Source organism: Cariama cristata, unplaced genomic scaffold, assembly GCF_000690535.1.
Source record: "Cariama cristata isolate BGI_N322 unplaced genomic scaffold, ASM69053v1 scaffold9076, whole genome shotgun sequence".
Lineage (NCBI taxonomy): Eukaryota > Metazoa > Chordata > Aves > Cariamiformes > Cariamidae > Cariama > Cariama cristata.
In genome coordinates, this window is record NW_009620346.1 from 46233 (window position 1) to 63404 (window position 17172).

The following is a 17172-nucleotide window of genomic DNA, read 5'->3' on the forward strand; positions in this document are numbered from 1 at the left end:
TGACTAATACATGAAGAATTTAGTCTGGCCACACCTGTGGGGACATAAGTGGTTTTGCTACCTGTTGCCAATGCTTCCCCATTCCTAATAAGGCTACTGTACTGCAAGGCATCTCTTCATCTTATTCAAAATGAAATGAATGTTTGCATGGCTTTAAGTCTGATAAGGAGAAATGTATGTTGCGTTAACACCTAACATATCAAAATATGGTCAATGGCTACAATTCCAGATCTTATCTGCTTATCTGTAAGAATGTAAGTTTTCACCCTTGCCCTCTGATCTGAGATGAATGAAGAACAGATTTTAAAAATTCATACCTACTTAACAGGCCAATTTAAGCAAAAGTCTTTTGGGATTTACTTTTTTTAGTAGATAATAGCTACTTCAATTGCTTAGTTAAACGAAAAAACATAGGCATTATTATTTAGACTTTGGCTGGCCTAGTCCTTGTTCAGTGATGTAACCATCAGTGTTGACGACTTCCATTTTAACTGCTCTAAAGGGACTTTGCAATTCCAGAATAACAAACCAGATGCATGGTACAATCTGTACTTGGGATATATGCGAAGGAAGGATTTTTCTCTGGTTAGAGAAAAGAGCTTTAAGACTGAGGTTACTCATAATGTTCTCATTTTAGTATATTGGCATGGTCAATAGGCCATGTTTCTCAGTGGCATAAAATCTGATCTGTATCTGTGGCAGTTGTCAAAGGCTCTGTGTGCCCAGCTGCTTTTGACATGAACTTACACTTTTCTTCCTAGGTGGAGCAATTTTATCAGAACTGTCCGTTTTGCCAATTCAAGATTTGCCAAACTACCTTGACATTCAAATAATTCTGTGATTTTTTTTTTTTAAAACAACATTAGAATTGTTAATCCTCCAGATGCAGCAGTTAATATTTCAGTGTTAAAATTGCTTTTTACTTTTAAGCTTTGCTGAAGACTGCAATTTAATTCACGCTGACTTTACATCTTCAGATTGAAGTGGAGCACTCCTGCTTTAGCCTGTATCTTTTCCAAGGAGGGGCAAGTGAATAATGACAAACCTTAGAAGATAATTAGTATGCTTTTTAAAAAGAGACAGAACTTTATAAAGGCAGCACAACAGTTCATTTGAAGTAATGGTGAAGGGCATACAACACAGTCTTGCAGTGAAAGAAGGTTTGATACCTCATGTCTGTCTTAGATTATCTATAGATTTTTCTTGGGAGTTTAAAAAACATTATCATGAGGAAAGGTGGGTCTGAATGGGCATGAATAATTGATGCTAAAATGAAAAGATCTCCAGCTGTCAGAGCACTGTGGTTTTGGCATGGACTTTAATAGGAGCTGCAGAAACAAATACCTTGATTGGTTTTAAGCTGGAACAATACTATGGATATAGTGACTCACAAGAAACCCTCTGCTCCTGTGAAAATTCCTCCTTGTGATGTTAGGAGTGTTTCCTGTCCCCACAGCAGCATATTAAAATGTTCCAAAAACACAATAGAAGAGCAAGTACTTTGCCCATGCCTGTATTATGAAGGGAGCCAAATGGTAGAAATACATCTGGTTTATTAGCTCTGCATTATCTGGAAAGGTAAAACTTTAAAGCCTGAAATCAAGATGATCCCGTATCAATTAGGTTAGAACTACTAGCTTTATAATGGGAGGATGATTTTGAAAGTGGACTGTAGCAGACACTGTTTACACCATTGTTGTGGACCAGACTAAAGACATAGATGTAGGTGAATATCTCGCTTAACTTCACCACCCCAGAACTGTCATGGTACAGTTCTGCGTGTTCCCTTGCCCACCACTAACTCTTTTTGTTTCACGGCTCAGTGAGACAACGAAAGCCCTAGAGCAGATAATGTTTAACCTGCAAAAAAGAACAAAGGGCAACCACAGTGACAAACCTTTAGCTTAATTGGATTGGAAACTGATAATGGGTATCATGTCAAAAGAGATGTCAGTGCTATATCTCAACAAGGAGATAGCTACTGCAGCATAAATGTAATCGGAGATGCAACTAAATTATGTTGTACAATTTCAGACATACAGTAGTAACTCAGTTGTGTAGCACTTGCACTCTGTGCACTGTTTTAGTTCCTTCAACAGTTAAACTTTGAGCCTGGGTTTTGTGTGACTGGTGGTAACTCTGGGATTTTAGAAGTATGTTTTATAATCTCCTAAGATGGAACACTTTAATGTCACATTTAGCAGCATTGCAACAATGGTGGATATTTGAATGGTCAGTGAGACTTGATAGGACAATGAATAAGTCATCCAACTGCCTTTTCTAGGTAAAAAGAAAACAGTTAAACAAAACTTGAGCTTCCTGTTCTGTATTTTGTTCAGTCTTGCAAGCTAGTGGCCATTGAGAAAGGTGGTATGACCTGAGCCCGGTATTGCTGGTTTCTTTGCAATGCGGCCCTAGCATGGCTTGGCAACGATGTAGTTCAGACTCGGTCACTGAATGCTGAAGGGCTGGAGTTTTCAGCTAAATGCCAGACAGTCTGCAAAGCATTTCTTTTGTAATTATGCTATTTTATTGGAAAAACAGAATACATAAACCTCCTTCTAACTGAGAAGGGGAAAAAGAATGGTCATTTACAAAGGGTAAAACTTGAGGTTAGTTTAACAAAGTTCTTAGACTCAGAAATGCATAGAGAACAAATTCCAGTGGAAAAGCCATATCCATGCAAATGTATGCCAAAAGTGATCAGATTAATGCCAACGAATCCTCTTAAACTCATATCCCTTCAAAATGCACAGAGGAATTCTTGGATTATGAATTAATGCCACTGTTAATTCTTCATTGGAACACAGTATTGTATTTAATCAGGCACTCAAAAACAAAACGGCTGCTAAGAAGACCTAAAAATAGTTGAGCTGAATATCTATCAATATGGAACTTTAATTAGAGTAAGCAACCTGCTGTGGGAAATGGGTTTACAGAAAGTGAGGCTTCTCTTCAGAAAGGTGATCTCTAGTCTATCTGCTGTGATGGAGGAGGCAGGTCAGTTTGTGCGAGCCTAATCCTTCACAGGCTCTCTCAGGGCTGAAGTTCCTCTTGGCCTCCGGAGCTTGGAAGACAAAGCTTTATTCTTCAAGACCATTCAGCAGTCGTGTAGCTGCTGCTGCCCAGATCTGCATCTTATTACTTACTCCACGCTTTTTGATTTTGCTAGTTGGCATTGGATTTGCTCCATGCCTGCATGTGTGCTGATTTGCCGGAGGAAGCGTGCATCATCCTGTGCACTTCTGTAGCATAAACCAAGTTCTGGAGAGAGATGAATCCAGATTAGTAGCAGCAGCTATCTGTTGTGCCCAATTTAAGTCCAGTAATTCTGTCACCAGATCACAAAGCCCTTTTCAAAGGGAAATGAATATTGGACTTTAATTATACAGGGACAGCATTTCACTTCCATTTCTTATGTATTTATTAAACCTGAGTGAGAGATTAACCTGAGTTAGTCACATGAAGGGGCATGTATGCCTTCACTCTCTGGCCTTCAGTCCGGTGAATTATTTTTGCAAATATCTTGCTTTATATTGCAAGATACTTTTCCTCCTTGTTTGCCTTCTAAACTATTATCATTTCTCCACCTCAGCCCATCCTCCCCTCCCCGCTCACTGTTTCCTGCTCAGTCATTTTTGATTGTGCAGATTTCAAAAATGCAAGTCCTTGGTAACTCTTATTCAACTTTATCTGTACTATTCTTTCTCACCGAACTACCATGAACACCCCATCAGGTCATGAAGAGTGGTTGGTTGATGAGTCCAAAGGAGACAGCTTCCTTTGGGAAGACTGACTTTACTGCCTTTGGTTCTGTATCCTGGCCTGCTGCTGGTTTTTTGCTTCCCTCTGTATGTTGCATTGCAAATCTGACCATTTGTGAGATAACTGAGCAGTTCACGTACTTGGGAAATTGGAAATGGGCAGATAGTTGGAGTGAGCAGCCTCCTTACCTGCCACAAGCTGTGCTCTCCTCTGCTGTCAATCAAAGCTCTTGCAAAATTCTAGATCTGTATTGCTATTGCTTTTGGTAATCATCTTCCTGCCTGAGATAGTGGTAGGGTGCTGAAAGATTAGCGATTCAGACTTTAAACTGAAACCTGGAATGGTAGCTCTAATTAACATAGACTTTAAAGTTCATGCAAATAAATGGCTTTGGATTTAGCTAGGGTCGTATTGCCTCTTAGACTTCACATCCTCAGGTGCACATTGCACCAGAAGTAGCGTCGCTCTTCAATGTGTCCAGAATGCTTAGTGTAGAGTCAATAGGAGGATTCCCACAGTAGCAGCATGCGTGTGATTAACTTCCTCATTGTAAAGACAAAAATAGTTTCTAAACTTTTCAGTAACCGCTTAACTTTATCAGCCAATCTAAATCGTATATGGAGAGTACACAGTTCTTATCTGATCTTTAATCAGTTTAACTGATATTTACCACATGATGCTCTCCACACCAAGTCCTGTGAGGTCATTAGCTGTAAGACACATGAAACACCCTATAGTATATCTGACAGCTTTTTTCAAGATCCAGCATTTCTGTTATACTGTTCCCTGACTGATGGACTGTGCAGGTTAGCTAGAGACTTTGCTTACCATTGGGAGCAAACTTGAGTTAAAATCCCATTCTACATGTCAGCCTCCTGGCAGTGCCATCACTTGACAGCATGCTGGGAAGGAGGGCCTGAGGGTGAAGGTAGTTGTCCCTGAGCTGAGAGCCTTCTCCAGGGCAATGGAAGAGGTGGTTGCTCATGGTGCACCTTTGTGCATCTGGAGCAGTAGCTCAGACACTCCTCATGGAATAACTGCTTTTTTTTTTTTCTGCAGAATAGCCAACCTGAAAATACAACTGGCTAAGCTTGACAGCGAGGCCTGGCCTGGCGTGTTGGACTCTGAACGGGATCGTCTAATATTAATTAATGAGAAGGAGGAGCTCTTAAAAGAAATGCGATTTATTAGCCCCAGAAAATGGACTCGAGGAGAGGTGGAGAGACTGGAGACGGAGAGAAGGCGCCTGGAGGAAGATCTTCAAGCTGCTAGAGACACTCAGAGCAAAGCTCTAACTGAGAGGTAGGTTACTGGGCATAGGACAGAGCTTGTCTTGTTGGACAAGAGGTAATCAGGAGCAAGCAGCAGCAGCAGCCTCTGGCTGAATGCTAATAGCAGTGTACGCTCAGATTTCCAGGAGACTGTCTCTGCTTACGAGGTTTCTGAAATCATCTCCCAAAAGAAACCACCTGCAAGTCTTACTCCCCAAGTGGGGAAAGATTGTCATTCCTACAAATGGGTCCTCTATGAGAATGTAAGAAATGCTCAAAATAGCCCAGGATAATGTTAGTGTACTATAATGTTTCTGTCTGCAGCCACCACCTTGCAGCAGCTTCTACAGTTGCTGTGCAGTCTGGAGTTTGGTAAATGTCAACAGATGGAATTTTAAATTTTTAAAATTTGTTGTTTGTTCTGAGCATCCTTGTATGTGATTCCTGTAGGAAATGGTATTTGACAGGGCTGTGGGAGTTGTGTGGAATATCCTGTGAGTCTAAACTAGCTGAAAAAAAAATGCCAACTATCCTTCCTAATTTTACTTGTGTTGCAGGGGGAGATCTCATGGGAATGTACAATGAGGATGAATACTGCATTAGGCATTGCCTACAAGCGCTTTACAATCTGGATATATTAATGTGGGTGGCCATAGCAGTGTTACTTTTAGGTGCAGTCTCTTGAATATATATGGAATAGGCGTGTTGCGTTCACTCTCTGTGGCTCTATACTTTCATTTCTTCTACGTGCTCAGTGTCCAGACTATACCAATTTTCTACATAGTCTTTTCATGGTTTTATCATGCTGGAAAAAATGTAGGCATCTCAGATGTTTCAGCTGCAGGACTTTCACCAGCCTGAAATATTTGTGGTTTGACAAATGCTTCTGGTCTTGCCGTAAGAGGAACACATTTGTTTGTGATTTTTAGGAATATGGTCCTGTAGTATTGTGCCAAAGAAACAGCTTGTTTCTGGAGAAGGATTTCTTGTCCAGGTGCCTGTTAAGTTAGGGTGTGAGCACCCAAGTGCACATGTTTCTCAAACCAATTCAGGTGTGAAATAGAACTGAGATGTTGCCAAAGTCCATAATTCACATAAGACCGTAATGAGATGGTTAATAACTAAATCATGTAAACCTTAGTTATCCATATATCTTACTGAAAGCAAATGAAAGCATTTACACCTTTATTAGCACAGTAAGTGCACGAATGCAATAGTGTATAGCGAGCAAAATCTGCTGGACTTGTTTCTAGGATCAGGCCTCCAAAAATTAACTTTCATAGTACTAGCTGTAATTTTCCCTTTTGTGAATGTTTGCAGGATTGAGTTCCACATTTTAAGAGTAGTGGAAGTTGGTAAACACCTACACATCTTGACCAAATTCTGTCCCATGTTATACTGTGTATTCTTATTAACGTTTGTAGGATTTTGTACAAAAAATAGAATTTTCCTTTACTCTTCATTTTAAATAGTAAATGCTGCTTTAGCTCATTTTTTTCTTCTATCTTCTCTTAGATTGAAGTTAAATAGCAAAAGAAATCAGCTAGTCCGAGAACTGGAAGAAACAACACGATTAGTTGCAATGTTGCACACTCAACTGAAAAGGTATGTAGCCTCTTACAGAAATTGTAGGTGCTTTAACTGCACATGGTGTAACTGCCTTTCTCTGCTAACAATTTCATCTCCCAACTGAGTGGTCTAAAAGGCCTTTCAGTTATAGTATCGACCTAAGACCCCTGTGTAGTCAACGGAAAGAGAAGCTTTGAGGATTATACATCCTGCTCAGTTTAGATGGATACTTTAGAATGGGATAAATAACCTTGTGGTGGTGCCTCTGACAACAGGAGGAGTTTGCACAATCCCTTCTATTTTGGACATGTAACACTTAGGTGACTAAGGATAGCTGAGATTTTTTTTTTAACTGATGTTTGAATTACTGAAGTATTACATTAATAAAGTATGTTAAAGACAGCTTAACACGCACATAGCAAGTGAAGTGAATCTTAGCAATGCAATTACATGTTAATGTATGAAAGTCATGATCGTATTTCTCTAAATTAATTCCAAGTGTGCTGTTGCTTGCAATGTAGACAATGCATTGAGATATCCCTGAATCTGTTGTGGTTCCTATGGTATATAGAAATATTTCTGCAGTCATAATGTGGTCCAGTTGTTCAGGCTGTAGTTTTAGAAGAGCATACGATTACTGTTTCCAGACAAATGCATGACTGCAGGCAGTAAGGCCAAATCATCATTAGCTAAAACTGTTTTTCTCTTCTTGATTAAGAAGAGAGTTTGGTGGGGGTTTTGGTTGGTTAAGGTTTTTCCTATCAGTGTGTACTGAATTTACTCTGTTTGTAGCTTCTGCTCCACTTGGATTCTGTTTCATTTTGTGAAGATGACACCGAAAAGACTGGAAAGAAATCATAGTGCAAGACTGAGATGTAAATAAGCCACCATGGAGAATAGCTATCTGTGATGCTCTTATGCAGTGGGAATGCATCATATTTTAATTTCATCTAGCTGATTAGGGATCTTTTGAGGTGACCAAGAAGCATGTGAAACTAATTTCTTCCTAACTATGTGCCCAATGTTCTTGGCATGCTCCTTCATAAGAATAAGCATTTGTATTAACCTCATAATGCAAAATGTCTGGCATTCAAAGGTATGCACAAAATGAAGTTGAGCCCAGTTTGTTGATAGGGAAAAGATGAATTAAAAAAAACCCTCCCTTTTCATAGTGAAATACACTGAAAAGCTGTAAATTTGTTAGTCCTTGCCAGATATATATACACTGCCAAAATGCAAAAACATCTATCATGTTTCAGTTATGTTTCACCCAAAAGCTTTTTTTGAACAAATGTGATGCAGTGCACACGTGTCATACAAATGCAGAAGACATTTTGTGCCAAAATTATACTAAATTCTGCATACTTGCCTTTTTCTCATAAGGTCATGGACATAATTATACAAGTGCAGCTTCTAGCTTTTACCCCATAAATAATAAATAAGGGATTATTAGGCTTATTAACATCCTCACTGTTTTTCAGAGGAGCAACTTAAGCCACTTACACATATGCAGAAATTTTTCAATAGCTAATCCACATCTGAAGTGAGGGTTAAGGGTCTTTAAACAGTCAGTAACAAGTAAGGTATTTAGTATCTGGAGCAGGAGTGTTGGTTTAAATGAAATTTCTAAGGATAGTATATGTTGCAGTCGGTACTGGAGGATTTGTTGGATCTCCTGAGCAGAAAAGAGTGTGCTATGGTATCTGGGCTTTCTCAGCTGAACAGTCTTTTATTCAGTACCTTCTTAAAATTAATTTTGCTGTCAGTTATGTTCTAAACCTAGATCTCTAGGGATAAATTTGTGTGAACTGATTTCACAGCCCAGCCACAGTTCTCTGCTTTGCTATCCTGGCCCTGGATTCCATGTAGCAGTCTTTCTCGTAGGTAAATCCTGCCAGTTTTGTGGTAACTGCTGGCTGTGGTGATCTCTGAGGGCCACTTCCAGGCAGCTGTGATACTGTCTTTTGGCTGTGGGTCCAAGACTGGGGCAAACGGAAGAAAATTTCCATGTGGTCAGACAGTTTGTTGCAATAACTTCATCTTTTTGCATGGGCTTTGCTGGTTTTTGTGGTCTGCTTTGGAGATTAACAGGAACCATAGATTATATTTTTTCCCAGACAGATGTGGGAGGAGAATATTGTCACTAATTTTAATTAATTTGAAACTATTCATTAGAGTTATTTTGGCTAAACAAGGGCTCTTATGAGCTTGACTGAGTATGACAAGTAGAAAAATGTGTATGAATTGTATTATTTTTATTGAAAAGTGGCCCAACTTTTCTGCTGGTTAGACTGTGTGTCTGGATTGTTGTGGGGACTAATGCATATGGCCTGCTCTAACAAAGCAAAATGTACCATGTGGGCTTAGAAATTTGGTGACATTGCAGTGTTTCCCTGAGAAATCAGGAGATACAGTATAACGGTTTTCTGACTTGTTTCCCTCAGTCTCTCCACCAGCATGCTTTCCCTCTCCTCGAGCAGCAGCCCTGGTTCTCTTGCATCTAGTAGAGGATCCCTTGCCACCTCCAGCCAGGATTCGTCCACCTCAGCCAGTTTCAATGATCTCTACTACGAGCACCTGGAGCAGTTGGACTCAGAATATCAAAACAAGCTTGACTTGCTCTTAGAAGGAGCCACTGGATTTAGACCGTCAGGCTGTATCACCACTATTCATGAAAACGAAGTAGCAAAAACTCACAAAGCAGATACTACCAGTCGCATACAGGCTCTGAGATCATTGTCTGGTACTCCAAAATCCATGACATCGCTGTCTCCAAGGTCATCTCTCTCTTCTCCATCTCCACCTTGCTCCCCGTTGGTGATAGACCCGCTCCTAACTGGTGATGCCTTTTCAAGCCATATGGATTTTGATGATGCAGAGATAAGTACAAATCTCTCAGAACTCACCCTAAACACTGGGAGTGGCAACTGTAGACTGGAAGAGCCTAGAGCAGGAGATAAACATCTAGGTCAAGGTATGGTTACGAACTGTTTGCGTGCACATGCATGCATTTATTTTTAATGTAGTTTATAAAGCATTGAGAAGCAAGTATTTCAAAAGCTGTCTGTCATCTTGATATCTTTGTGTTGAAAAGTGTATTCAACTGTGTGTTCTATCTTGTTCGGGAGAAAGGGTTGGTATTTTAATTTGTACGCGAAAAATACTGGTGACCTGATGAGTCTTGCAGAAGACTATCTAGGTGTGGTTTTAGTGTACATAATATGCAAGCGTACACAAATTACAGGGATTTCATGTGCAAATATAAATGGTTGTGGTGGGATTCCTGGTTTAATTTGCCACTAAACTATTCAGAATGTCATCTAGTGTTTTGGGTCTGGGAGGCACATAATGCCGTATTGACACAAACTTTTTGGCCAAGCTTTTGAGGAAGACTGGGAAAACCATTTAGCTTAATAGTTAACAAATTACAATAAAAATCCTTCCCCGACACCTTAGGATGCACAGTGTCTTGCTCTGGTTCCCAGTAAATCGGTGGCAATGAATTTATTAACTTCAGCTGAGCAGACATGTCAAGGCTGTGCTTGAATTTCTGCTGTTTTGAGGGGGATGGTCTCTTAGCAACAAAAACGTGTTTAGATTGTGAGCCCGATAAAGTAAGACATTTAGAGATAGTGGATGTTCTCATACATATGGCTTATTGGCGAGTGGGAAGGGTTCATCCTTTTTTAGAATGATGGCTGGGCTGAAGTGGATGGAAAGCAGTAGGCAGCAGTCAGGGCACTCATGCTAGGGCCTGTCTGAAGCCTTTGTGACTGTAGTTGGGTTAAATTCAATGGAGATGAGTGAAATGACTGGATTTGTAACTGCAGTGAAGAGCTTTAAAGGCAATATAAACTCGCAAGCTATAGTCATAGGAACCAGCAGTGCGGTTTGTTTCTGGTTTTCATAGGATTATAAAACAGCCTATGTGAATAAAGGGAACTAGCAGCACGTTATCACTGCCTTATGTGTTAAGAAGGCTGATGCTATTTAAAATATAATAAAAGACATGAATGCAGATCTTCCCCTTTGAGCTACCATTTTCGTACAAGCAAGAGGTATTATGCGTTTAAGTAGGAAACACTGATTATTCTTATTAGAACTGGGTGCTGATTAGTTTTAACCTTTTTAGCTCTTCAAGATTTGTCAAGGCTGTTAAAGTGAAAGCTCAGGTGTTAAGCAGATTAAGTGATTATTGCTGTTAGCCAGTCAGCAGACAAAATAATCACCATAAGTAGTTTATTTCAGGGCAATAATGAGATGAGATTTTACTCCTCAGGCATTTTGGGGCGGGAGGGGGGAGTTCAGTGTAACACCCGAAATGTGGTAGCTGGATCTGGGGTGGTCAGTGCTTGGCCTCATGGGCAAAGCATGCTCACATGTTCCTGTAAGCAGGGCTGAATAGTATATCTGTGAGGGATTGGCTTTTTGTTTCTGTGAGAACAGAACCTCTGCTACCTTTGAGGATGAAATAAGGTTCCTCTCTCACCTGAGCGATACCCGAGTGATTTAGGTGAAACTAATAGCAAAACCTGGAATCTGGCAGAGTCTGGTATTCTCTGAGGAAATGGCATGGATGTCAGGACAGTGCATGACGTGGCTCTTCAAGGCCTTGTCATGGCGTGTCCAGGAATGGCAGGAAGTGAAGAGCAAACTTTAAATTCTTGATATGAGTGGGAAAAAAAAAAGGTGAAAAAAACACAGGAAGTGTTATCTGCCTGCTTGGAAATATAGAAGAGAGTTGAGTCAGTTGTGAACTCTTCCATAAACTTTCTTTTTAGTGTGATACTTCTTTAGAGACTTAAGGCTTTTAAAACAGAAAATCCAAATTTTCTGTTTATTAACCACATGAAAAAGTTACAGGTTCAGTGTCTATGCAAAACTTGCAGGGCTGAGCTTCCAAGTCCTTTGCCAAAAAAAGTAAGGAAAATGATGGCTGCATGATGAATCCTTTTCAGAGAACCGTTCATCTTTAATCAGGCTTACACTTTCGCATTCTGCTGTACAGATACCCACTTCATTGCTGGGTTTTGTGCACCCGCTGTATTTGACCACCTTGACTGCAAGGTGCTCGGGTGAAGTGGTCAAAAATGAAGGCTTTCTCGGTTGAAATGCCTAGATGACATTGGTAATTGAAGGAAAAAAAGAGGTTAAGCATGTGGAGACCGACCTGAGGCGTCCTTCCCAGTAAGCAAGCCACATGCAAAGGGATTCCCAGAGCAGCATTTCTGGGAGTGGTGTATGCAACTCAAACAACTTGATCTAGAAACCCAGTCAACAGGGAAGAAATTATTTGCCTGTTAAAACCACAGAATAGGAGGTACAAAGCAGCATTGAGGAAAAAGAAACATCGTTTTTTGACTCTGCCCGCATGCCTCCAGCATAGCCTGTGATCAAGAGTGCAGCAGGGGCCGGGCCCTCGCACGCAGCAGGAGGGAGGATGGATTAAACTGTGAATGCCAGTATTAAATGGATCCATTTGTTTCAGTTAATGACTGATATATTGTGTTACAGATGCGAACTTTTATTCATGTGGTTTGGCCTATGGGGAAAAGGTCTGGACGTTTATTTCTGTCCAACAGTTCCATGGGAATACCAAGATGAAAAATACCATTCAGTGGTGGTGTAAAAAACCCACGCGGTTAAGTGGGCCCCAGTTGCACCTGTGCACTCAATATATCGGTGTTACCTGTAGCACTCCCTGCTGTTGTTTGTAGAACAAGTCTTTATATTATTCCATAGCCCTGTGTTGAGCTTGCACACTCTTTGCACCAATGTTTTTTCAAAGCTGTTTTTAATTCTTTAAGTGGCTTTGTGAGGCTGCCACAAAAAACCACCAAGACCAAACTTGATTTGTAATAAAGAAAATATGGGATGAAAACAATATATTGGTTTGGGGGCATGTGCTTTCCTAAGGCTACGGGAAAGAGGGCCCACTTCTGAAAGATGAAAGTCCCTTGGAGAGAAGCGTGTTGCCGCACTTCTGCTGTGGGGTTACGGCCGCTCCCAGTGGGACAACATGGCACCTCCTCACTCTTGGAGAAGGTCTCCCAGAGCCCTGACGGTGACGGACAGCTAAGAACTGGGTACGTCCCAGTGCTCGTTAGCCACCTTGACAGACAGAGTTCTCCAGGCTCTTGGCTGAAGCATCTCTCTACAGAAATGTGATGGTTTGAGTGAAAAAGTGCAGGATTTGCAGAAGTTTCCAGGGCATATCTTTACCTGTTTTGCAGCACAAGAAATCTATGTGAGATAACACCTCTGTGCAAAACTCCTTGCTTTAACTTCCTCGGTTTCTCTTCCCTATCTCCTTCTCTCTGCATTCCTACATATGGCTGCTACTTTAAATCCTATAATATCTCTTTCTTTCCGTGTTTAGCTAGTTAACCTGATCTTTCTGGACCTATTTTCTGTCTTGCGTATGCTAACCTTTTGGGTTTAGGGGCAGGCGATTGGTGTTTTTTTGCTGTTCCCCCTCCTTCAAGCTAGACTTGGTATAAGCCCTCCGAGCAGGATATACCCCTCCACATAATCCATACTGGGTCAGAGCTTGGTCAGCAGCGTTTGCCCAGCCAGTGCTTTCTGGGTAGCTGTGACCAGGAGGTCTACTACCTGCTTAAGGGTGACTTGCAGTAGGAGCTGTTTTATTGGTTCGTATTTATAACTTCACTAGAAATTAGAAGTCCTGCTTCTTCTGCACATTGCACATCTTGTCATGGGTACCTCCCTGCCTTTCCAGCACTTTGAAAGCCTCTCCTGGCGTTGCCTGCAAGGCCCTGCATCCACGGAGGTGCCAGGGTAGCCAGTTGTAATGCACTCGGAACAACCGGTGTGTCACTGCAGCCTGTGGGTACGCTACTGCAAGATCCAAGTGTTAAATTGACTGTGCAAAGAAGCCCAGCACTCACCTCAACTGCGTAGGCTGTTCCTCTGGTTGCCCAGGGGCTTTTTGTTCTCCAGGGCAGTCAGGCACATTCCTGAAGCACTGACTTCATGGTGGGTGTCGAGCACAGCCTGCCCTACCTGTGTCCTCTCTGTTTTCAGAAACGTGTGCTGTTGCTTAACAATACTTGGGTGGGGAAAAAATGCAATTCAAGGGGAGGATCAGAAAAAAAAGGTGCTCCTGATCCAGACAGTTTGTTTTCATTAACTCATGTTTTTGATTTTCCTCTGTGCTTTTCTGATAGGTATAAATACAGCTGGAGGGACGGCACTGAAGGTGGCGTGTGTGTCAGCTGCAGTGTCTGATGAATCTGTTGCTGGAGATAGCGGGGTATATGAGGCATCTGTACAAAGGTAGACATCAGATCTCTCCCTAGGAAGAAGCCAATGACTCAGCTTTGCACACAGGAGTCAGCTGGAATACTACTGGTTATCATCTTTTTTTGTAATTTGGTTGCTAAAGTTCTCAGTCTCAGATTTCGTAATACTTCTGAAAAAACTATGAGCAGGTTGAATTTGATTATCAAAATGACCCATACTTCCCATAATAGAAGTAGCTGAAAGCAAGCTCAGAGAGGACTGTTTGAACAGCTGGTCTCTTTGTGAAGGTGCTGGTAAGCTGTGACTGCTGCCTTGATGCTCCACTACCCAGTGGAGCCATCTGGCAGGGGTAAAGTTCCCCTCCTGTCAGTCAGCCGTTCTGGTGTCAATGACAGCCCTCAGTCAGCATGAGAGGACTTTGGGATGTTTAAGGAAGATAACAGAAGCACACTGAACTGCCTTATGGATGTGTACGTGCTACGATGCAGTTCCTGAGTGCTTGGATCCAGTCTGTGATTTCTGCAGGACTTCTCCCCCTAAATGCATAGCTTATAGCTGGAGCTGGGCGTCACTGCTCTTACTGGGTTTCTGGACCTCCCTTACTGCTTGCTAAAGCTATCAGGGCTGGATTGACAAAAAGTTCATTGGAAGGTACTGATCTTATTCATACCTGGTTTGGCTACAGCTAACATGGGTTTTCCTACTGTTTTTATTGGCGTTGAGATGAATTATGGGGTTATCTGTTGCAAGACAACTGTAGAGGTGAAAAATTGCCCATCTCGTATTCCCCCTATTTGTTCATTATCGTCGTTAATTCTCTAGATGAATGAGTAATCTTTTTGTTTACAGCACAATTCACTTTGACAAGGAAGTGCAATGCTTCTGTAAAGTAGACCTCGTGGGCTCAAGCCAGGTAGTCAGACAGTTGGGTGTCTTAGGGCCCCTGTGTCCCCTCAACAGGATAGGGAGGTCTGCAGAGAGCGGAGGAGGGATAATGTATAACAATTACAGAAGGCATCCCATGCACACTTGCGTGTCTGATGTTATTTAGCGTTGTTTGGGTTGTTGACTTATCAACCTTTGTAATGACTACAGTATCATTTTGATGCCTATAATAAATGGTGAGGGTACGATGAGCAGTACGTTTGTCATCTGTAGCTGAAATGTAATGAAATGCAATAGAGTGCTAAGTAATATGGAAAATACTTAGAAGAATGCTAATCCTGTTTTCATGTGCTACAGCACAGCCTCTGAGTCAATTAGACAATGAATGTAGTTTTGGGGACTTTCAGCGCATAAAACTTCGGAGGAAGAGTACATTGGGAGGGAAACGATGTAGGTCGCTGTTTCAAGGAAGACCAGTCAGTGTACACTGTCACTTTTAATGTGCTTAGAGAAGTTTGATTTCTTAAAGAAACAAAGGAATGACTTAAATCTAATCAAACTTGAGAATTTTTGCTGTCATGATGCAGGACAGGATTGCAGTTGTTAAGTCTTATTTTGTTGCTGGCCAGTCAGCTGTCTTTACTAAAATCCAGTCAAGGGAACCCTTTAAAAATCCCCCACTGTCTTATTTTTGCAGTCTTTTGTGTGGCTCTTTTTGGCAGTGAAGGGAGAAGGCATATGACTTTCTGCTGATAAGAGCTGTAATACATACCTCCAAGGATGATTGCACTTACTTCTTAAATAGTCTTTCTTTTAGCAGCTAATTTTACAAAATCCATATACCCAACCCCTGAATGGAAGGGAAAAGATCTTGTATTGCCTAAATGCTAGCACTTCAATAAGAGGGAAATCAAGTCCCTAATTGTGTTTGATTTCTTTCAGACCATGTGTGTCAGAAGTGATGGTGTTTGACAGCGATGATACGGAAGCAGTTGGGACAGCTAAGGTGCAAATTGCAATGAGGTAAGCACCACACATTTTTATTGGATTTTCCTTCCAATGGAAAGAATGATACATGGGATTTAAAAGATAGTGCTTTCTGCTCTGTTTTCTTACCCTGTTTATCCTGTCCTATTAGTATTAACTGACTAGTGCCCTCTTTTTAGTGTAACTGAGAATTACACTCAACTCCAGGAGGTCCTTGGCCTAGTTATCCTCTTTCATGTCAGTGGAAATCAACTGGTGATAGTGTATATGAGGGTGCAAACCAGCAATGGGAGCCCTGATACTGCTGGGCTGGAGAAAGCCTTTTGCTGGCTTGCGGTCTCCTTTAGTGTGCAGCTTGTGGGGGGAAAAACTGCTGAAAGTAAATGGCAATCATTGTAATTGACTACACCTGAATCCTACAAGTAGTGGGTAAGGCATAGGAAGGTAGGCACAGAGGGATCTTCCTTAAATGACTTAATGAAAGGTTATTTATGACTTGAGGAAAATTAAGTAGTGCAAAACTCTCTTGTCACAGCCATCAACAGTAAAACATGGTTACCCATAGCATCTTCACTGTTGTACTTCAACTATTTCTACTTGTAACTTTTTGATACTACAGTCATTATATAAGGCCTTTCAAAAGGTTTTAGTTACAATATAGCAATGTAGTTAGACCTCAGGAAAAGCAATGTGTTTTAGGTCAAATCTGTAGTCCATTGTATCTGAATTCCTAAGTTCTGGATGTTCTGGACTGTTCTAAATTCTGGATGTTCTGGTAGCAAAACTTCATATAATATAAAACTGGTTTTGTTTTAAATTATAGGCAAGCCATGATCCCATTATAGTTTTGTCTTGTTTGTAAACTTTTGATGTTGTTTGTTTGTGTTAATGAAACAAGTGGAATACTCATTCATGAAGTCCAAGGCAGACTTCTCTAATAATAATGCTTTTTTGTGTCTTTCCAACTCAGATATGATGACAAAAATAAACAATTTGCGATACTGGTCATCCAGCTGAGTAATGTTCCAGCACTGCTGTTACATCAAGATCAAAAAGTGTAAGTGGGTAAAATAGACACGCTTGCAGTATTTGTAGTAGATTCCAGTGGGAATTAAACAGATGTTGTTTTTGTTTTTTCACACTCCTAAAAATTTATTCTTTCTGAAATACTTCTACACTTTGTCGTGTGTATCAACATTTATGAACTAATAAACCCGCAAACTGAAATAAGGTGCATCTTTTTTTTCCTCAAAGGTCAATATTTGCTAGGAAAGGACTTGCCTGGAATTAGCACTAGCCAGCAAGGTTCTTAACTGTAGCAGTGCCCAGAGCAAGAGCATCGAGTGGAGGGGGGGCATTTGTTCTGCTACAGAACTCATTCTTGGACACCTGCACAGATGCATGTGTCGGGAAGTGTGAAGCTTCTACTACG

General features: G+C 41.0%; 1 protein-coding gene across 1 annotated transcript in view; it reads left to right on the forward strand.

Annotated features, from left to right (window-relative positions):
- The window catches only part of WWC1 (WW and C2 domain containing 1), a 39062-nt gene that overhangs the window by 11963 nt on the left and 9927 nt on the right, over positions 1-17172 (forward strand). The window contains exons 8-13 of the mRNA XM_009701592.1: positions 4825-5067; positions 6552-6641; positions 9050-9579; positions 13793-13901; positions 15696-15776; positions 16711-16797. Coding sequence (XP_009699894.1) covers positions 4825-5067; positions 6552-6641; positions 9050-9579; positions 13793-13901; positions 15696-15776; positions 16711-16797 — 1140 coding nt within the window. The remainder of the gene's footprint in view (positions 1-4824; positions 5068-6551; positions 6642-9049; positions 9580-13792; positions 13902-15695; positions 15777-16710; positions 16798-17172) is intronic.